Below are 24224 nucleotides of genomic sequence, written 5' to 3' on the forward strand. Positions count from 1 at the left end.
AAGAAGATCTAACAATTCTGAATATCTATGCCCATAACATGGGAGCAGCCAATTATATAAGGCAATTAATAACAAAAGCAAAGAAACACATCGACAACAATACAATAATAGTGGGGGACTTTAACACCCCCTCACTGAAATGGACAGATCATCTAAGCAAAAGATCAACAAGGAAATAAAGACTTTAAATGACACACTGGACCAAATGGACTTCACAGACATATTCAGAACATTGCATCCCAAAGCAACGGAATACACATTCTTCTCTAGTGCCCATGGAACATTCTCCAGAATAGATCACATCCTAGGTCATAAATCAGGTCTCAACCAGTACCAAAAGATTGGGATCATTCCCTGCCTATTTTCAGACCACAATGCTTCGAAACTAGAACTCAATCACAAGAGGAAAGTCAGAAAGAACTCAAATACATGGAGGCTATAGAGCATCCTACTTAAGAATGAATGGGTCAACCAGGAAATTAAAGAAGAATTAAAAAAAATACATGGAAACCAATGAAAATGAAAACACAACTATTCAAAATCTTTGGGATGCAGCAAAGGCAGTCCTAAGAGGAAAGTATATAGCAATATAAGCCTTTCTCAAGAAACAAGAAAGGTCTCAATTACACAACCTAACCCTACACCTAAAGGAGCTGGAGAAAGAACAGCAAATAAAGCCTAAACCCAGGAGGAGAAGAGAAATAATAAAGATCAGAGCAGAAATCAATGAAATAGAAACCAGAAGAACAGTAGAAGAGATCAACGAAACTAGGAGCTGGTTCTTTGAAAGAATTAACAAGATTGATAAACCCCTGGCCAGACTTATCACAAAGAAAAGAAAAATGACGCAAGTCAACAAAATCATGAATGAAAGAGGAGTGATCACAACCAACACCAAAGAAATACAAACAATTATAAGAACATATTATGAGCAACTCTATGGCAGCAAATTAGATAATTTGGAAGAAATGGATGCATTCTTAGAGATGTATCAACTACCAAAACTGAACCAGGAAGAAATAGAAAACCTGAACAGACCTATAACCACTAAGGAAATTGAAGCAGTCATCAAAAATCTCCCAAAAAACAAAAGGCCAGGCCAGATAGATTCCCAGGGGAATTCTACCAAACATTTCAAGAAGAATTATTACCTATTCTTCTGAAACTCTTCCGAAAAATAGAAATGGAAGGAAAACTTCCAAACTCATTTTATGAGGCCAGCATTACCTTGATCCCAAAACCAGACAAAGACCCCATCAAAAAGGAGAATTACAGACCAATATCCCTAATGAACTTGGATGCAGAAATTCTCACCAAAATACTAGCCAATAGGATCAAACAGTACATTAAAAGGATTATTCACCACGACCAAGTGGGATTTATCCCTGGGCTGCAAGGTTGGTTCAACATCTGCAAATCAATCAATGTGATACAATACATTAACAAAAGAAAGAACAAGAATCATATGATCCTCTCAATAGATGCAGAAAAAGCTTTTGACAAAGTACAGTACCCCTCTTGATCAAAACTCTTCATGTATAGGCATATAGGGTACATACCTCAATATCATAAAAGCCATCTATGAAAAACCTACAGCGAATATCATTCTCAATGGGGAAAAACTGAGAGCTTTCCCCCTAAGGTCAGGAACACGGCAGGGATGTCCACTATCACCACTGCTATTCAACATAGTATTGGAAGTCCTAGCCACAGCAATCAGACAACAAAAAGAAATCAAAGGCATCCAAAGCAGCAAAGAAGAAGTCAAACTCTCACTCTTTGCAAATGATATGATACTTTACGTGGAAAAACCGAAAGACTCCACCCCAAAACTGCTAGAACTCATACAGGAATTCAGTAAAGTGGCAGGATATAATATCAATGCACAGAAATCAGTGGCATTCCTATACACCAACAACAAGACAGAAGAAAGAGAAATTAAGGAGTTGATCCCATTTACAATTGCACCCAAAACCATAAGATACCTAGGAATAAATCTAACCAAAGAGACAAAGGATCTGTACTCAGAAAACTATAAAATACTCATGAAAGAAATTGAGGAAGACACAAAGAAATGGAAAAACGTTCCATGCTCATGGATTGGAAGAACAAATATTGTGAAGATGTCAATGCTACCTAGAGCAATCTACACATTCAATGCAATCCCCATCAAAATACCATCCACTTTTTTCAAAGAAATGGAACAAATAATCCTAAAATTTGTATGGAACCAGAAAAGACCCCACATAGCCAGAGGAATGTAGAAAAAGAAAAGCAAAGCTGGTGGCATCACAATTCCGGACTTTAAGCTCTATTACAAAGCAGTCATCATCAAGACAGCATGGTACTGGCACAAAAAGAGACACATAGATCAATGGAACAGAATAGAGAGCCCAGAAATGGACCCTCAACTCTATGGTCAACTCATCTTTGACAAAGCAGGAAAGAACGTCCAATGGAAAAAAGACTGTCTCTTCAACAAATGGTGTTGGGAAAATTGGATAGCCACATGCAGAAGAATGAAACTGAGCCACTTCCTTACACCACACACAAAAATAGACTCAAAATGGTTCAAAGACCTCAATGTGAGACAGGAGTCCATCAAAATCCTAAAGGAGAACACAGGCAGCAACCTCTTTGACCTCAGCCGAAGCAACTTCTTCCTAGAAACATCGCCAAAGGCAAGGGAAGCAAGGGCAAAAATAAACTATTGGGACTTCGTCAAGATAAAAATCTTTTGGGGCGCCTGGGTGGCTCAGTTGGTTAAGCGACTGCCTTCAGCTCAGGTCATGATCCTGGAGTCCCTGGATCGAGTCCCGCATCGGGCTCCCTGCTCGGCAGGGAGTCGGCTTCTCCCTCTGACCCTCCTCCCTCTCATGCTCTGTCTCTCATTCTCTCTCTCTCAAATAAATCAATAAAATCTTAAAAAAAAAAAAAAAGATAAAAATCTTTTGCAAAGCGAAGGAAACAGTCAACAAAACCAAAAGACAACCGACAGAATGGGAGAAGATATTTGCAAATGACATATCAGATAAAGGGCTAGTACCCAAAATCTATAAAGAACTCATCAAACTCAACACCCAAAGAACAAAGAATCCAGTCAAGAAATGGGCAGAAGACATGAACAGACGTTTTTCCAAGGAAGACATCCAAATGGCCAACAGACACATGAAAAAGTGCTCAATATTGCTCGGCATCAGGGAAATCCAAATCAAAACCTCAATGAGATACCCCCTCACACCAGTCAGAATGGCTGAAATTGAGAAGCTAGAAAATGAGAGATGTTGGCGGGGATGCGGAGAAAGGGGGACTCTCCTACACTGTTGGTGGGAATGCAAGCTGGTGCAGCCACTCTGGAAAACAGTATGGAGGTTCCTCAAAAAGTTGAAAATAGAGCTACCATATGATCCAGCAATTGCACTACTGGGTATTTACCCCAAAGATACAAAAGTAGGGATCCGAAAGGGTATGTGCACCCCGATGTTTATAGCAGCAATGTCCACAATAGCCAAACTGTGGAAAGAGCCAAGATGTCCATCGACAGATGAATGGCTAAAGAAGATGTGGTATATATATACAATGGAATATTATGCAGCCATCAAAAGGAATGAGATCTTGCCATTTGCAATGACGTGGATGGAACTGGAGGGTATTATGCTGAGCGAAATAAGTCAAACAGAGAAAGACATGTATCATATGATCTCACTGATATGAGGAATTCTTAATCACAGGAAACAAACTGAGGGTTGCTGGAGTGGGGGGTGGGGTGGGAGGGATGGGGTGACTGGGTGATAGACACTGGGGAGGGTATGTGCTCTGGTAAGTGCTGTGAATTGTGCAAGACTGTTGAATCTCAGATCTGTACCTCTGAAACAAATAATGCAATATATGTTAAGAAAAAAAAAAAAAAAAGAAGAAGAAGAAGGTAGCAGGAGGGGAAGAATGAAGCGGGGGAAATCGGAGGGGTAGACGAACCATGAGAGACGATGGACTCTGGAAAACAAACTGAGGGTTCTAGAGGGGAGGAGGGTGGGAGGATGGGTTAGCCTGGTGGTGGGTATTGAGGAGGGCACATTCTACATGGAGCACGGGGTGGTACGCACAAACAATGAATCATGGAACACTACTTCTAAAACTAATGATGTAATGTATGGGGATTAACAAAAGAATAAAATAAATAAATAAATAAATAAATAAATAAATAAATAAATAAATAAATAAATAAATAAAAAATTAAATATCTATCATTTATCCATCTATTTACCATCTATATACATACACATATATGATCCATATATGTGGATAAAGATTAAGGATAGATTTATAGTATTTATATGTATTAAATAAATAAAATTAATAGGATTATAAACAAAAAAATGCAAATCAGTTTTTCTCTATGGGAGAGGGAGAAAGGTACCAGTGAGGGGAGCACTGAGGGTATGAGTATCATTCTACTTCTTAAACTGATGTTGGGCACAAGTGACCAAATCCTTCTTGCTTTTCAAATACAAATTATATTATAAAAATTAATTTATGTAAGTATGGTATATATTTTGTATATAAAAGGTTTTAAATAAGAGCAATATAACTGATAAGCAAATTAACTAAGCATTGTTGTTTTAATAAGCCAATTTCAGTTCCTGTTTTTTTAAAATTATAGATCTGACCTACGTTCTTAGTAAAGCTTTGGAAATATTATACTATACTTTGATACTTTAAAATGATTGTAGATAGTCATCTTTCCACAGTTGCCATTTTGAAAAAAATCAAGTCTATAACACATTGCAAGAATGGCTAATGTGCACCTTTAGACTCTTAATTTAAAATTAACAACATGTTTGATCCCATTTTCAATTGAACCCCAAACCATAAGATACCTAGGAATAAATCTAACCAAAGAGGCAAAGAATCTGAACTCAGAAAACTAAAGAGTACTCATGAAAGAATTTTAGGCAAACACAAAGAAATGGAAAAACAAAACAAAAAAAGAAATGGAAAGTGTTCCAGGCTCATGGATTAGAAGAACAAATATTGTGAAAATGTCTATGCTACCTAAAGCAATCTACACATTTAATGCAATACTTATGATCAAAATACCATCAACTTTTTTCAAAGAAATGGAACAGATAATCCTAAAATTCGTATGGAACCAGAAAAGACCCTGAATAGCCAGAGGAATGTTGAAAAAGAAAAGCAAAGCTGGTGGCATCACAATTCCGGACTTCAAGCTCTATTACAAAGCTGTCATCATCAAGACAGTATGGTACTGGCACAAAAACAGACACATAGATCAATGGAATAGAAAAGAGAGCCCAGAAATGGACCCTCAACTCTATAGTCAACTAATCTTCAACAAAGCAGGAAAGAACGTCCAATGGAAAAAAGACCGTCTCTTCAACAAATGGTGTTGGGAAACTTGGATAGCCACATGCAGAAGAATGAAACTGGGCCACTTCCTTACACCACACACAAAAATAGACTCAAAATGGATGAAAGACCTCAATGTGAAACAGAAGTCCATCAAAATCCTAAAGGAGAACACAGGCAGCAACCTCTTTGACCTCAGCCACAGAATCTTCTTCCTAGAAACATCGCCAAAGGCAAAGGAAACAAGGGCAAAAAGGAACTATTGGGACTTCATCAAGATAAAAAGCTTTTGCACAGCAAAGGAAACAGTCAACAAAACTAAAAGACAACCAACAGAATGGGAGAAGATATTTGCAAATGACATATCAAATAAAGGGCTAGTATCCAAAATCTATAAAAAACTTCTCAAACTCAACACCCAAAGAACAAATAATCCAATCAAGAAATGGGCAGAAGACATGAACAGACGTTTTTCCAAAGAAGACATCCAAATGGCCAACAGACACATGAAAAAGTGCTCAACATCACTTGTCATCAGGGGAATACAAATCAAAACCTCAATGAGATACCACCTCACACCAGTCAGAGTGGCTAAAATTGAGAAGCCAGAATATGACAGATGTTGGCAAGGATGTGGAGAAAGGGGAACCCTCCTACACTGTTGGTGGGAATGCAAGCTGGTGCAGCCACTCTGGAAAACAGTATGGAGGTTCCTCAAAAAGTTGAAAATAGAGCTTCCTAATGACCCAGCAATTGCACTACTGGGTATTCACCACAAAGATACAAATGTGATCCAAAGGGGCACATGCACACCAATGTTTATAGAAGCAATATCCACAATAGCCAAACTATGGAAAGAGCCTAGATGTCCATCAACAGATGAATAGATAAAGAAGATGTACAATGGAATATTATGCAGCCATCAAAAAATGAATTCTTGCCATTTGCAAGGACTTGAATGGAACTAGAGGGTATTATGCTAGGTGAAATAAGTCAATCAGAGAAAGACAAGTATCATATGATCTCACAGATATGAGGAATTTGAGAAACAAGACAGAGGATCATAGGGGAAGGGACGGAAAAATGAAACAAGACAAAACCAGAGAGGGAGACAAACCATAAGAGACTCTTAATCTCAGGAAACAAACAGGGTTGCTGGAGTGGAGGGGGGTTGGAGGGATGGGGTGGCTGGGTGATGGACATTGGGGAGGGTAGGTACTATCATGAGCACTGTGAATTGTGTAAGACTGATGAATCACAGACCTATACTCCTGAAACAAATAATATATGTTAATAAAAAATAAAATTAACAAGATGCTTATATTTGCCACATTTATAAATACTCTCTTGTTTTCTAGATAATGATTTAGGTATTATTTTTGCTGAAGCATTTGTGAGTTACAGACATCTTGATACTTCACCCCTAAATTTTCCTATATATTTTTTCTAAGAACAAGGACATGTTCTTTTTCCAAATGTATCTTGCCAATATCATCAACACTCCCAATTTAAAACTGCCACCATAATATTATCTAATATATGGTCCACATTTAAATGTCTAGTTTTGAAGGTCAGGACTTTGTATATGTCCTTCTATTATAAAATCATGGCTATATAAAGCATAATTGTTTACCTATGACTATTTTTTAATTTTGAGAAATATTCAAACCCCCCCTTTCCTAATCTTACTTGGAATGGCTGTCTCCCCAAAAAAGAAAGGTCAAAAAGGAGGAACAGAAATATATACCCTCCATTGTTTCATTCATACACATAAAATTTAAAAACGGTCAGAATTACACTAATAGCTTTTGTGTTAATTTTACTTATCAATGACCCCTTTTACCTGTAAAACTGACTTGAAAAAATCATGCATTTACTTAGATCAAATTTTATAGCATGTTCTAATAAGTAATTATTGGCATTCAAGACTACTTTTAAAAGTTTAAAAAATAGGGGCCCTTGAAGGGCCCAGTTGATTAAGTCTCCGACTTTTGGTTTCAGCTCAGGTCCTGATCTCAGGGTCAAGAGATCCAGCCCCAGATTGGGCTCCATGCTTGGTGCAGAGTCCACTTGGGATTCCCTCTCCCTCTCCATCTGCCCCTCTCGCTCATGCTCTCTCTCTCTAAAATAAATAAATCTTAAAAAAAAAAAGTGAAAATAAAAATTAAAAAATAAAAGTTTGAAAAATATAATGTATATGTTACGTGTTTGTGTGTGCACAGATTCTGATCTCTGCATTGAATGGCTCTTTGATGTGGGAAAAAAAAAATTATCTGAGGCTACACACATCTGTCCTAGGTGACCTAATAAAATCTACCATCAGTGAGCACACTATCTAATCTAGCTACAATCTCTCTTCTGATCAAATTTTCCACAGGTAATGAAACTCACCCAGACTGCTCTGCATCCTGTCACATCCCCTGTGGGAGTTAGCACTGACTCCAAGGCTAAAGGCAGCTGTTAATTTCTCTGAATGTTACCTTCAGGAAATTATGGTTTTGCTAGGGAGATTACTAATTGCATGTTTCTCCCACAAGCACAAATAAAGAAAGTTGTTTTGTTTTGTTGATTCTAAGTTCTAATGATGCCCATTAGAACTCTGCTAAAGTACTGATTACAGTAGCACCCCCACCCCCTGACTTCTGCCTTACCCAAGGTTTTGCTTTCTGCATTTTCAGTTACCCAGGATCAACTGTGGTCAGAAAGCAAGTGGTCTTCCTTCTGATGTGCCATGAGAAGGTCGATAGCAGCCTACTACTATATCACATGCCTCTGTCCTTCACCTCACTTCATCTCATCACATACGCATTTGATCATCCCACATCATCACAAAAAGAAGGGTGAGTGGAGTATAATAAGATATTTTGAGAGAGAGAGAGACCACATCTGCATAACTTTTATTACAGGATATAGTTATAATTATTCTACTTTATCAGTTGTTAATCTCTTGCTGTGCCCAATTTATAAATTAAACTTCATCATAAATATGTATGTATAGGAAAAAACACTTGATACTATCTATGGTTTCAGGCATCTTCTGGGGCTCTTGGACTGTATCCCTCATGGATCAGGGGAGAGGGGCTACTTGATATTGATTCTATATCACTATCTGGTATTTCTACTATATATGGGATTTAATGTCCAAGACTTTCTTACCTTCTGCTGGCTACACGTTTGAAACTGTCATCTTCATAATGAAATATGTAGCTATCACATATTGATTTTAGCCTCAATGGCTTTCTGAACATTTTTTGTCAACATTTAAAACTATCATAGGCTAAATTGATCTTTCTTCAGGGCAACATTGGAGGGGATAATATCACTAGGTCAGCCACAGCCATCTCTAACTTAAGAGCGGTAGATCTTTCAGAGGATGACAGGGACTGAATGATTTCTGAGCACAAGGGAAGATGATAACTTTCTTTTATGTTAACTGAACCTTCAACATATCTATCTGACAACCACTATATATCATTCTGATCAGCAGTCACTGTCCTATCTGCATCTGAAGGTCTTGAGTAATTGCTGTTGGCATTTTTCTACTGTTTCCAAATTATCACAGATGGAATAGGCCTTAACTGATATGAACTCAATGCTAAAACTTCAATCATATAATCTCTGAACAAATCATAGAATGTTCCAGAAAAGTAACAAATACAAAGCCCTGGGACAAAAATCTAGCATGCTTGCTGGTAGAAGTCACAGTAATTGCATTAGATATCTGAGCTTTACTTCTTTGTCACTGATAATTGAAAATGTTTCCAAACTTTCCAAATGATCAACATTTTGTTGAACTTTATGCATGTAACTAGAATAAAAGTGTCATTTGCCAAGGTGCCTTTCCTTTGCCCCAGTCTGTGGCTCAGTTCTGTTGTAAACTTTAAAACTCCCTGAACAGGGAATGAGAACATGGGTTTAAGCCCCTATCTGATGAGAGTGATTACTCTGTCATTTTCATTACAAACCTCATACTGATAGCATTTCAGGAGCTCAGCTCCACCTTAGTTTGCTGATAAAGTTCACCGGGCTATGGTGTTTTCATCCTGACCTGTGGCCTATGTGGTGTTCCCCATACTCCCCTCCTCCCTCAAATTCCACACCCCATTCCTGAAGTAAAGGTTCTGTCTTAGCTCAGACTGTTGTAGCAAAATACCATGTACAGAATGGACTGCACAACAGACATTTATTTTCTCACAATCCTGGAGACTGGAAGTCCATGATCAGAGTGCCAGCCAGAAGGGTTGAATTCTGGTGAAGGCCTATTTCCTGGCTTACAAATGGCCGCCTTCTTGCTGTACCTCCACATGGGGAGAAGAGGAAGTCATCCTCTTTTTGTAAGGGTGCTTATCCCATCATAGGGCTCCATCTTCATCACCTCATCTAACCTAATTACATCCCAAAGTTCCCACCATTTGGGGTGAGGCTTTAACCTATGAAACTTGGGGATGAACATACACTCAGTCCCTAACAGACTTCCCTTCATCATCCCAATCCAGTGTCTTTCCTGCCTTCTCATGGAGGCACCTCCTCACACACTTACCATGAATTTTCTATTCCCACATTGTCCAACCAGAGCTTCATAACATTGCCCCCAGATTTCATTTGTCTGGAGTCTCCACCTAATATCTGCTATGCCCTAAGAATTCTCTCCTAACTTTTCCACTAACTTAAGGAGACTAAGTGTCAACAATGTTTCAGTTGTTACACACAAACGTGACTTTATTCTCTCAAAAGTTAGATGAGTATCTCAGCCCAGATACCCCACCCTCCAAACTTATCTTAAGTGAAAAGTCAAGCTACCTTTGTGGAGAGATCACAGAGACCGTACATTGTGAAGATCACATTCAAAGAGGGACTGGTTTTCAACAGAGAGGTGTCTAAGGGCCTTTGGCAGTGGGAGGTTTTAAAAAGCAGAGTTTTCCCAGAGAACAACAGTTTAAGTCTGAGAGCGGAGGGCACTACATTCTTTTTCATAGATTGGTTTCCCCCAGATGTAGATATAGAAGGTAGAATTTCATTTGAGATGTGTCCCAGGAAATGCTCTCAAATGAAGGAAAGGGATTTGGAGAGCAGAAGGAAATGAGGCCAATGCAGGGAGTGTTTTCAAGTGGGTTACTGCTCTGTGTAGATGGTTCTGTCCTACTGGGAATTGGAATGTCCCTCAAAGTACCCACTCAAAATTGAAGAAGCTGGTGCTCACCCTCCAGCTCTTATTGGTCACTGGTTGAGGGCTGCCTCTGTGGGAGGCAATTCCCAGCATTTTCCCTTGCCCGGTGCACAGGTACTGCACTCCCACAGATGGAGAAAGCCCTGAGCCCGCGAGTGGCCAGTGGCTGGGAAGGGAACCACCACTGTGTAGGAAGCAGTGCACCATAAAAATATGGGCAGATCCCTGTAACACTGGCACAGTCTCCTCCACCTTCTGGAAGGATCCACCAAGGGGTGGGATGAACATATAGACCTGAAATGTTGCTGTGTCCTTAAAGATAGGGACTAGTGACCCCTTATTTGGGGATTTCTGAAAGACAGTGGCTGAGAGCACTCTAGACCCTGCTGGTGCCTACAAAGGTGCACGTAGGGTATACCTGTTTAGTAGCTGCAACTGCTTTCAGAAGGAAAGGACTGGGACCTCATGAGTTCCAGTGATTTTGTGAGAGAGAAAACGGGTTACCTAAGTAGCAGTAGCAACCACATGTTTTCCTGTCCAAATTCATTTGGCCTAGTAGTGAGGTATATATTGGAAAGGATATGGGGTCTGTTTGTAACAGTGTGCCAAGGGGGGAATGGGGCTTCCCTCCTAGGGTTCTTCCACTAGAAAGTTTTTTTTTTTCTTTTTTAACCTATTGATGTCATGGATTGTATTAATTTATTTTTGAATGATGAACCAGACTTGCATACCTGAGATAAATCCCATTTGGTCTTGGCGTACAATTTTTTGTGACATATTAAACCATTGATTTTATAGTGACTATTGATACAGTTAGAGTAATGGCTACCATATTTGTTATTGTTTCAATTTATTGCCCCGTTTTTTATCTTATTTTTGTCTTTCACTCTTTTTCTGCCCTTTGTTGTTTAAATTAAGTATTTGTATGATTTTCCTTTCTCTCCTTTCTTAGCATATCAGTCATAGTTCCTTTTTTACTTTTTTTAGTAGTTCGCCAAAAGTTTGCAATATATACTTGCAGTTAATCCAAATCCATGTTCAAATAACACTACACTGTTTTACAGGTAGTATGAGTACCTTATAATAACAAAATAATGCTGATGCTGCTCTCTCTTCCCTTGTCTAATTTCTGTCAGTCATTTCACTTGTAATATGCATGCTTAAGCATATATATAGTATTCATAAACATACATAATCAAAAACATTTTTGCTGTTATTATTTTGAACAAACTATTATCTTCTATGCCAATTAAGAATTAAAAAAAAGAAAGGTTTTATTTTTTCACTTATTTATTCTTTGTTACTCGTCCTTTCTTTATAAAGATCCATGTTTTTGACCTATATTATTTTCCTTCTTCCTAAAGAGCTTCTTTTAGTATTTCTTTTTTTTTTTTTTAAGATTTTATTTATTTATTTGACAGAGAGAGACACAGCGAGAGAGGGAACACAAGCAGGGGGAGTGGGAGAGGGAGGAGTAGGGAGCCCGATGCGGGGCTCGATCCCAGGACCCTGGGATCATGACCTGAGCCAAAGGCAGACGCTTAACAACTGAGCCACTCAGGCGCCCCTCTTTTAGTATTTCTTGAAAGGCAGATTTACTGCCAACAAATTCCTTCAGTTTTTGTTTGAGAAATTCTTTGTTTCTCCACCACCTCTGAAGAATAATTTTGCAGGGTACAGAATTCTAGGTTGGAGACATTTTCCTTTCAACACTTTAAATATTTCACTCCACTCTCTTGTGTTTGTTTGCTTTGTTTGTGTGCTTTATAAGGGGAAGACAGTTGTAAATCTGATCTCTGTTCTATAGGTGAGGTGTGTTTTTCCTTCTGGCTTTTTTAGTATTGTTTCTTTATCTTTGCTTTTATGTAATTTACATGCTTAGGTGTAGGTTTTTAGCATTTATTCTGCTGCTGTTCTCTAAGATTTCTGCATCCGTGGTTTGGTGCCTGACATCAATTTGGGGAAATTCTCAGTCATCATTGTTCCAAATATTTCTTTCTTTTTCTCTTTCTTCTCTTTCTGATATTCCTGTTGTACATGTGTTACACCTTTTGTAGCTGTCCCACAGTCCTTGGATATTCTGTTCTGTTTTTTCAGTCTTTGTCCTCTTAATTTTTCAGGTTTTGAGGCTTCCATTGATAAATCCTCTAGCTCAGAGATTCTGTCCTCTGCTGTGTCCAGCCTACTAATGAGCCCATCAAAAGCATTCATCATTTCTGTTACCATGTTTTTATCTCTAGAATTTTTTTAGTTCCTTCTTCGGGTTTCTAGCTCTCTGCTTACATTACCTATGTCTTTCCTCATGCTGTCTCTTTTATGCTGTAGAGACATTAGTATATTAACCACAGTCATTTTCAATTTCTGATCTGATAATTCCAGCATCTCTGACATGTCTGGTTCTGATGTTTGTTCTGTTTCTTCAAAATTTGTGTGTGTTTTTTTGTAATTTTCTTGGTATTCCTTGTAATATTTCCTTGGTAGCTTCCCATGAAGTACTAGGTAAAAGGAACTACTGTCAATAGGCCTTTAATAATGTGGTGGTATAGTGTCGGGGGAGGAGAAGAGTTGTAGAGTCCTATGATTAGGGCTCAGTCTTTTGATAATCTTCTCAGTTTATTCCTACCCCCTTGAGTTGGACAGGATGGTTAGAGTGCCCTGGAGTTGGCACTGGAGTTGGATATTTCCCTTCCTCAGGTCAGTTAGGGTCTGAAAACACCCAAGTAGTTTAGGCTCTGATTAACTAGCTTCCCCTGAGGGCAGACGTTGGTAAGAAGAACAGAGTGCTCTGGCTTATTTCAAAATCGTTCCATCTCTCCCTCCCGCTCAGGGGACACCTGAGGGGATTTTCTCCAATTTTTACTGTGAGAAACTGGTCAAACTCCTGAATGCAAATTTCATACCATTGTGGGGGCCCCTATGACTGGGTCCCCCTGGAGTTTTTAATTCTCAGATTGCCTACACTGAGTGGCTAGCAATTCTTCAATTACTGTTCTGGTCTTCCTACCCTGGTTCCCACTGTCTGCTTTTGAGCCTTTGCTCTGGTTAGCAGCAACTCTCTGTATTCAACTCTCTGTCTCTCCAATCCTGAGGGCAGAGGTTTGCCCTGTTTTCTGTCTTATGAATCCAAGAAGAGTTGGTGATTTTTCAGTCTGTTTGACTTTATATTTTTGAGGAAGGAGTGGTGACTTACTTCCAAGCTCCTTAAAAGCAGAACCAGAAACCAGAAATCCCCTTGCATTTTTAACTCTCAGACTTGTCCACACTGAGCCTCCAGCAATTCAATTACAGTTCTGGCTTTCTTACCCTTGTACTAGGGACCACAGTGGTTTCTGTGCATGGGCTTCTTATGTGGTAAGCTGTGACTCCCTGTATTTGCCTGTCTTGTCTAACCAGTCTTGGGGGCAGCAGTTTGCCCTGTGTCCTCCCCTCTCTGATGGATCCAAGGAGAGCTGAAGATTTTCCAGTCTGTTCAGATTTTACTTGTTATGACTGAGTTGTGACTTCCAAGCTCCTATACGTAGAACGAGAAACTGAAAATCCCTTATTTATTTCTTTACTGAAGGCATAAATGAATACAAATCCATTTTCTGAATGTACCGGAATTCATTCATCATTTCACAATTTGTTTTAGTTCACAACTTGCATATTCTTGCGCAAGTCTTTTTGTGAACATTTGTTTTCATTATTCTTGGGGAAATCCCAAGGAGAAGGATTTTTTTTTTAGTTTAGGGTGGGTTTATGTTTAACTTTATAAGAAACTGCCAAATAGTTTTCCAAAGTTGTTGCTCAATTGGTACAATAATGCATGAGATTTCTAAATGAACCACATCTTTGCCAAGTCTTTTTTTAAGCCATTATAATGGGTGTGAAGTTGTATATTATGGCATTTTAATCTGATCTGCAATTTCTTGATGACTGGATAAATTAGAACATCTTTTTATGCTCTCCTTAGTGAGTTGCATATCTTACTTTGTGGTCTTTTCTCAGTTGTTGTTATTTGTTTTCTTTAATTGGGTTGTTTATTTGTTCGTTTTTTAATTTGTGATAATTCTTTATATATACTAGACACAAACAAGCCTTATGTCAAATGGGAATATTTTCCCCTAATCTGGGGTTTGCCATTTCATTTTCTTAAAAAGGATTTTTTAAAGTTCAATTTTTAAAAAAATCTGATGAAGTTCACATTACCATTCTTTTTTATTTTATTAGTATTGTTTCATCCTAAAAAATCTTTGTCTACCCTTGAACACAAAACCGTTTTCCTATGTTTTTTTTTTTTCCAGGAATGTATTTGTTTTAGTTTTACATTTTCAGTAAGATCAATCTCAAAATATTTGTAATTCATATAAAGTAGGAGTCAGGTGTAATCTTAGTTTTTCCATATATTTATTAAGATGTTCTAGCATTATTTATTGAAAAGATTTTTATTCCCCTTTGAACTGGTTTGACAACTGACCAGTGGCATTAAAGAAGATGGGAGGAATAGGAAGCACCAAGAATTCTTTTTTCTACCTAGACAGTTGCACTGGTAGAATTTGTCTGGTGTAATTATTTTTGGATTCTAGAGTCTATTGTCAAGATTGCAACTTTCAGGAGAAATTTTGGATGGTAAATCATGGCTAATTTAGGTCAATTTCTGCTCTCAGAACCGTGGCAACTACCCATCCCCCCCGCCAGCCCAGTGACAAACACCTGTGTACCTGTTCCTGGAGAAGCTTACACTTGGCTTATTGGAAACAGGGTAGGCAATGGGGACTCTACTCCAAATATTGGGGATCCAAGTTCTGATCACTGATATTTACTTTTGATTGCAGAGATGTAGAGACAGCAAGCTGCAACCCCCACGGGCTGAAGCAACTTCCAGGGGATTTAAAGAGCAGAGCCTTCCTTTCCCTTCATTTCTCCCTATTTCCTCTTCTGGGAGCCAAACACTTAAAAATTAAGATACTCAAAAGAAACTGTATGTATATATGGGGAAATTTACAAAGTCACAATGCATGCTCAGGGGAAGACATAGGCTCAGGCAAGATTTGAGAAGACCTCAAGTTGACACTCTAGGCCAATCCCTGGCATAGAGATGACCTACAAAAATTAAAGACTAAAAACAAACAAAAGCTGCAAACCCCGGGGAAAGGGAAGAATTTGATTTCCAGAGTGACCACATTGTAAGAGTCAAATGTCCAATTTTCAACAAAATTCACAAGGCATACAAACAGGACAGTATATCCTATTCAAAGGCTAGCATTCTTCTCTTGTGCACATGGTACACTTTCTAGGATATATCATATGTTAGACCACAAATTAAGTCTTAGAGTTTAGAAGGTAGATATCACACAAAGTATCTTCTCTGACCACAACAGGTTGAAGTTAGAAATCACTAACAGAAGGCAAAGTGAAAACTCACAAATTTCTGGAAATTAAGATACTTTTAAGCACCCAATAGGAAAGGGAGAAATCACAAGGGAAAATAGAACATGTCAGAGATGAATGAAAATGAAAGTATAACATATCAAAATGTTGCGATGCAGGGAAAGCAGTGCCAAGAAGGAACCTTTAGCTATAGAAGTTTACATTAAAAAAAAAGATCTCAAACCAACAACCTAACTTAACCACTTAAGAAAATAGAAAAAGAAAAAAACATACTAAACATAAAGCTAGCAGAAGGAAGGAAATGATAATGATTAGAACTGAGATAATAAAAGAGAGAATAGAAAAGCAATAGAGAAAATCAATGAAATAAATGTGTTCTTTGAAAAGGTTAACAAAATCATAACTGCTTACCTAGATTGGCTAAGATAAAAAGAATATTAAATACTAAAGAAATGACTAAAATCAAAAAAAAAAAAAAAGGTGAGGACATTACTACAAACTTGATAGAAATTTTAAAAAATCCAAAGAGAGAATGAAGAATTAACTGGATAGCCTTGATGGAATGGACAAATTCCTGAAGGCACAAAACCTACTCACACTGAACCATGAAGAAATAGAAAATTTGAACAAATATAACACTAGTAAAGAGATTAAATCAGTAATCAAAAATCTTCCAACAAAGAAAAGTCTTGAATCTGCTAATTTCACTAGTCAATTCTTCCAAACATTTAAAGAAGAAATAATACCAATTCTTCTCAAACTCTTAACAAAAAACTAAGAGGAGGGAAAACATCCTAACTTACCCATTGAGGATAATATTACCTTGATACCGAAATCAGAAAAAGACTATAAGAAAAGAAACTATTATGACCCTTATGAACTTTGATGCAAAAATCCTCAACAAAATACTAGCAAACAGAACTCACCAGCATATTAAAAATATTATGTATCATGACCAAGTGGGATTTATCCCTGGAATACAAAGATGATACAATATATGAGATTCAATATACCATATTAACAGAATGAAGGAAACACACACATAATCTTATCAATTGATGCAGAAAAAAGCATTTGGCAAATTCAACACCCTTTTAATAGTCAAAAATCTTAGAAGAAAACTACCTCAAAATAATAAAGGCCATATATGAAAAACCTACAGGTAAGACTGGACTCAGAGGTGGACTTAAAGCTTTCTCTCTAAGATCAAAAGTAAGGATGCCTACTTTCACCACCTCTATTAAACATAGTAATAGAAGTCTTAGACAGAGAAATTGGGCAAGAAAAAGATATAAAAGATAACCAAATTGGAAGGAAAAATGTAAAATTATCTCTGCTCACAGATGACATGATTTTATATAAAGAAAACCTAAAGATTATACACATACATCACACACACACACACAGAGCCATTAGAACTAAAAAAAAAAAAAAAATCAGCAAAGTAGCAAGATACAAAAAGAATACACAAAAATCCGTTGAATAAAGAAAAGAAAATTAAGAAAACAACTCCATTTACAATAGCATATAAATAATAAAAAAAGTCAGATTAACTAACAAGAAGGTGAAAGACATTCACTAAAAACCGCAATACATTACCAAAAGAAATTAAAGACATAAATAAATGAAAAGACATCCTGCATTCATGGATTAGAAGGCTCACTACTGTTGAAATGGCAATATTATCCAAAGCTAGCTACTAATTCATAATGTCATTTTTTATGAAAATAGAAAAATCCATCCTAAAATTTATATGGAATCTCAGGGAGCTCTATGTAGCCAAAACATTCTTGAGAAAGAACAAAGCTGGATGGTACATGCTTCCTGATTTCAACATTTACCACAAAGCTAAGGTAATCAAAACAGTATGGTACTGACATAAAAACAGACAGACTTATAGATAGAGAGCTCAGAAATAAACCCTTAAATACATGGTCAAATGATTTCTGACAAGGGTACCAAGATGAAATGGTGTCAGAAAAACTGGATACCCACCCACAAAAGAATGAAGCTGGACCTAACACCATATGCAAAAATTAATTCAAAATAAATCAATATACATGATGGACATGTAAGAACTGAAACTAGGAACTCTTAGAAGAAAATATAGGGGAAAATCTTCATGACATTGGATCTGGCAATGATTTCTTACATATAACACCAAAAGTACAGTCAACAAAAGAAAAATAAACTGAACTTCATCAAAATTAAAATCTGTGCATCAAAGGAAACAACAGAATAAAAAAGCAACTCATATGTTGGGAGAAAATTACTTGCAAATCACATATCTGATAAGAGATCAAACAAAAAAACTGCCACAGAATTACCATTTCATCCAGCAATTCCACTTCTGGGAACATACACAAAAGAATGAAAAACAATGACTCATATATCTGTGCTCCCATGTTCATGTTAGGATTATTCCAAAGGGCCAAAAATGTGAAAACAACCCAAATGTACACTGTTGGATGGATGGATGAACAAGGTAAACAAAATATGGTATATACATGGGGATAGAATATTATTCAGTCTTATAAAGGAAGGAAATTCTGATACATCCTACAACATGGCTGAATCTTGAAGAATTATACTAAATGAAATAAACCGGACCCAAAAGGATGAATAGTGTGTGATCCACTCACAAGTCAATTAATAGAGACAAAGTAGAATAGAGGTTATCAAGGGCTGAGGGGAGTATTACTTAATAGGCACAGAGTTTTAGTATGGGATGATGAAAATTCTGGATATGGATAGCAGTGATAGGTTCACAGCAATGTGAATATGATCAATGCCACTGAACAGTACACTTAAATATGGTTAAAATGGTAAATTTTGAGGCGCCTGGGTGGCTCAGTCTGTTAAGCAGCTGCCTTCGGCTCAGGTCATGGTCCTAGGGTCTTGGGATCAAGCCCCGCATCCGGCTCCCTGCCCAGCAGAGAGCTTGCTTCTCCCTCTCCATCTGCCTGCCACTCTGCCTGCTTGTGCTCTCTCTCTCTCTGTCAAATAAATAAATAAAATCTTAAAAAATAAATAAATAAAATGGTAAATTTTATGTTATGTATAGTTTACCACAATAAAAAAAGCCATTGGCCATATGAGTGTGGGTCTGTTTCTGGACTCTATAATGTTCCATTTGATTCACGTGCCTGTACTTGCGACAATATCACATTGTATTCATTTTGGCAACTTACAGTGAGTTCTGAAATTAGGAAGTATAAACACTCCAACTTTGTTCTACTTATTAAAGATTGTTTGGGCTGTACTGAGTCTTTGTATTTCCATGTAAATCCTAGAATCAACTTGCCATGGTCTACAAAAATATTTTGGGGATTTTAATTGATATCGGGTGTTTAGGAAGATGTGAAAACTTAGTATTTAGTTACATTTCTCCATTTACTTGTTTACTTTCATTTCATTTATCACAGTTCTATAGTTTTCAAGGTAAAAACTTTGTACATATTTTGTTAAATTTATTCCTGAGTGTATTATCTCTTCAATGTATTGTGGATTCCATTTTTATTTTGTTTGTTGCAAATTATGGAAATACAATTAACTTTGGACATTGTCCTTATTTCCAGCAACCTAATTTGTATGTTACTCTATTTCTTGTAGATTACTTAGGGGTTTCTATGTACACCAACATGACATCTAAAATAGAGCTGTTTACCTCTTCTTTCCCAACTGTTATGCCATTTATATCCATTTCCTGACTTACTGTACAACCAAAACAATATTGAGTAAAAATGAAGCAAGTGATGATCCTTGACTTGCTTACAGCCTCAGAGAGTATCTTCAATATAAACTATAATGTTAGTGGAAGTGTTCATTAGAGGCTTATTGAATTAAGGGAGGTCCATGCTATCCAGACTTTGCTGAAAGTATTTCTTATAAATGACTGTCAAATTTTGTCAATTGTTTTTTTATATTTGTTGGTTTTATCATAGGATTTTTCTCCTTAATTCTGTCAAGTTCTTCCCAGTGTTCTATTCAAAAGAGAGATTGGGTTTTTGTGTATTAACTATTTTGACTACATAGTTTAAAATCAGTTAACATTATTTCAGTATTGATAGACTGAATTTTACAAATTACAACACTTTACTTACCTAGAATTTGTGTAATATATTCATTACAGAGAGTTATATGTATGAATCATATTGCTTCACTGAAAAGAGAGAGAGAGAGGAGAGAAGGAGGAGAAGGAGGAAGAGGGAAGGAAGAAAAGAAAGAGTAAAAGGAAGAAAGAAGGATGAAGAAAGAAGAAAGAGAAAGAAAGAAAGAAAGAAAGGGAGAAGAAAGAAAGAAAGAAAGAAAGAAAGAAAGAAAGAAAGAAAGAAAGAAAGAAAGAAAGAAAGAAGAAAGAAAGAAAGGAAGGAAGGAAGGAAGGAAGGAAGGAAGGAAGGAAGGAAGGAAGGAAGGAAGGAAGGAAGGAAGGAAGGAAGAAGGAAGGAAGGAAAAAAGGGAGAGAAAGTGACCATTGTCTGCTATTCTTTTATTAACTAAAAGGAAGAATGGGCACTCCATAAGAACAATTTAATCAGCTTTGACAGCCAGACCCATGATTCAGGGTGATTTAAATGGTCTGTGACAAAAGAATAGTTAACAGTCTGCAAAATGTCCATTATCTTTAGTTAGCAAGGGCCTATGGATTTAGGACCTGGTGTGACTCCCATAGGATGTTGGTGAAAAGTGAGGTGGAAACTCCAGCTCAGCATTATTCACCACCAACAAAATACTCCAAGGTAAATCTGTGAATAAGCTACAAATTAAATCTTTGTGCTAAATAGCTATAGATGTCTGGGAATCCAGGAAGAGTACTGTTTGTTATTTGCTGTAATTTGCTTCTGAGATCACATTTGGTAACACTGTTAAAATAATGTCTTTAATGTTATTACATAATAAATGATAAATTCTAAAAGTTGTCCTCTTTAATGTTAAAATTGTCTTGTCGAATATAATCTAATTTCACCTAAAGATGTCTTCCACAGCTGTACTTCAGTGCTTATAAGCAGACCAATGAGTTTTGAGCGATAATTTATGGCTCTTTCTGAGGCTGGATTAGCAGCAGGGTAACATGCCAAACAGTTAGAGCGTTAGACAGAACTTGCTATGATGCTTGGGCATAATTCTATCAAGGAGGTCCATGGAATCATTCATGCACAATCCCCTGGAGAAAAGCATTGCCATTGAGTCCAGTGACTGCCACCTAAAGCCTCATGCTTCTCAAATGCAAAGCATCGGGCTCCACCTTTGTACCACCTCCAAAAGTCCAGTGCATTGCAAGATAAGACTGGGGCAGGAAAAACTGCCCTGCACTGTTCTCAGATAGTCCCTCTGTATGAAAAGGTAGAATGCACTTTCTCAAGATCAGATAATACAAGTGTCACTGCAGCCACTTAATAACTGGAAGTCAAAGAGATGCCCTAATGTGTGGGGATGGGCCATAATGGTTGGCTGTGGACTTAGGTTTGGTACTTATACAAGGACACTGCTTACTTAATAATGTCAACAAAAATTACATGCAGGAGGATTGACTATGCTCTGTACGTAAAAGGAAAATATATTATGAATTTTCTGTGAATAAACATTTTTATTAACAAAAAAATTGAAAACAAAACAAAACAAAACAAAAAAACAAAAAACTTCAACAGAAGGAAAGCTACTTACACCAGAATAGAAAGGCTCACCAGACACACATATCACATCCTGTTCCTGGATCATCAAAATATCTTTGGCTAGGTGCAGTCGGACTTTGAAAGGCTCCTGATTACCATCCTGCAGCAAACAAATCCCTGTCTTTGTCTTCAGGCAAGAAAAGAACAAAACAGAGAAAAAAAAATTATACTTAGTTTATAGAATATAATTTCATGGCCTATTCACAGCAAAACATGATGAATAGCATTTGAGAGCTAAGGAAAATGCACTCTGATGAATCTGGAGCATAATACTTAATATAGGTGCAGAGACAAGGTTAACAATTTCATGTGAAGTAGACCTCAGGTAATGGAGATTTGTCAGAAAATCCACATAAGATTAGGAGAGTAAAGAGTATAGTTTATACACTATATTTGAAAAATAATGGAAGTTTTGTTTAATACTTACAATCTAAATATAAAATTTTTGGTAACAGATTTATTGAGATACAATTTACATTCTATACAATTCAACCCTTTAAGATGTGTAAGACAGTGCTTTTTATTACAAAGTTGTGTAGGCATAATTATAATCAACTTTAGAGCATTTGCATCACTCCAAAAGGAAAACTATTACGTGCATCATCCCACTCCCCTCCCCAGCCCTAGGCAACCACCAATCTACATTCTGTCTCTATCATAGAATTTTGAATCTGAAACCATACCCACTTAACATCTTTTCTATCCTCCAAGATTTCATCATTCCTAGTCGCCACACACACACACACACACACACACACACACACACACACAGGCTGTACAGATGAGAAAATGAGGATAAAGGGGGAAGTGAACTGCTTAAATTAATACAGTTAATTAAAAACAGAGCCTGGCTTAGGACCCACGATTTGTGATTTCCAATCCATTGTTTTTGCCTCACATATTTTTGGGAATTGTAAAAACAGCCTGTGAAGACTCCTGAACTTGTACTACATAGCTTTACACCAGTATCTCAGTAATCACTGAAGAAGCCCATGAAGCCCATCACTCCTGAAGCATGTCGGTGTACAATGTTCACCCAGATAAATAGAAATATGCTCCTTAGCAAATGCACTTAAGGTTCCCATTTGTCAGAAATACAAAAGGAAATTTTTTTGAAACAGAAAATAATCACTGGCTGTCATTCTGCACCAAAAAGTCAACAGGAACAATGACCACTTTGGCAATTACATTTTCATTTAATAATTATTAAACCATTCTTAATTTGGATAAAAAAAGGATAAGTATATAGAAATGTGTATTTATCCTTAGTATTTAATGAGCACAAAACTCCAGGCACTGATACCAGGCTTTCTCTTGGAATATAAATTTACATATGGATTGCTAGGAGTTTATTTCTTTAAAAGAATGTTTCATAATGTAAATGGGAACAGACTTACTGATGCCTCTAAAGATAATCCTTTCTGTAAATGCTTTATCCCCTGTGCTAATACATACCATTGTACTCTCTATCACTGTGGTCTTATATTAGTCTGTAATTATATTGTAAGGGTTATGATATCTTTTAAGGAAAAACAAGTTTTTTCCAGGTGCAAGGATGCTGTTCTTTCCTCCTTTATATGAGACAGGCACACAGCATGCACTCACTAAATTGTGTCGATTAATCTATTCTAGAGCATAACTCAAGTGGATATGTCTAGAGGACAAAAATATTTCAGCAAAGGCAAATGATATTTTCCTTAATATAGAACATAATTTTCTACATTTTTCACAGAGAAAAGTCTTTCATGCTTACAATGTGATCTTGGCTGGGAGCCAACATCAGGACTCTCTGAGGTGGCATGGCAAAGAGGAGGGTATAAAATAATATCAAACCCAAGTGAACATAATTGAGCACATTTGCTGATTTTTTAATGTACAGTACATTCGGGCCAATTTTCTTCCAGAAGTATAATGGAATAGAGCTGGCAATCACAAATAATGCTCTATCTCAACATGAGGATGAAAGAGGGGCTTTCCCTGAGAGCCCATAAATACATTATTGTTACACATCAAAGAGCTATCAAAGATCATCCAGGGAAAGTTTGAGGGACAAAAACACAGCTATGAGACTTCTCTCATCACATCCAATGTGGTCAAAGTGCCATTCACTCAAATAATGTATAAAATGTCCCCTAGTTATTAGAAAGTTGTCTGCAAAACAGAATACAGACTTTGAGCTCACATTTGGGTCCTGAAAATACAGAATTAAAACAAAGAATGAAGTAGCTTTTGTTAAAATGAATACACACACACACACACAAACATAAATAGCTATTTGAAGAAAACAGAAAATAGTACTAATGAAGCTTATCAACAAATTCAACTTAAATTCATTCTTTAGGGGTTATAGATGTCACATAATATCTTATTATAAAAATTCAGCTGTGTACATGAAAATACATTTAAAATCCCATAATATATCAATTTTTCAAATAATTTGTAAATAATTGAGATGTGAATCAGACAATAGTCTCTGACCTCAGAGGAGTATTCTTACTTACAAAAATATACATATATACATAAGATGCCATGTGATATCTGATGTGGGAGCAACATGGAGAGAAGAGTTAAATATTCTTGGGGGAGGGAGGTGTTAAAGAAAGTTTTATAGATAAAAAAAATGTATGGCTTGTCTTAAAAAATAAATT

The 24224-nt window shown here is 36.9% G+C and overlaps 1 protein-coding gene across 1 annotated transcript in view; it reads right to left on the reverse strand.

Annotated features, from left to right (window-relative positions):
• The window catches only part of SNTG1 (syntrophin gamma 1), a 957526-nt gene that overhangs the window by 322221 nt on the left and 611081 nt on the right, over nucleotides 1-24224 (reverse strand). Inside the window, exon 4 of the mRNA XM_045896572.3 lies at nucleotides 21569-21703. Within this exon, the coding sequence (XP_045752528.3) occupies nucleotides 21569-21703 (135 nt within the window). The remainder of the gene's footprint in view (nucleotides 1-21568; nucleotides 21704-24224) is intronic.

This window comes from Mirounga angustirostris, unplaced genomic scaffold (genome assembly GCF_029215605.1).
Source record: "Mirounga angustirostris isolate CCGP_5_RB_7025 unplaced genomic scaffold, mMirAng1.0.hap1 SCAF_4, whole genome shotgun sequence".
NCBI lineage: Eukaryota > Metazoa > Chordata > Mammalia > Carnivora > Phocidae > Mirounga > Mirounga angustirostris.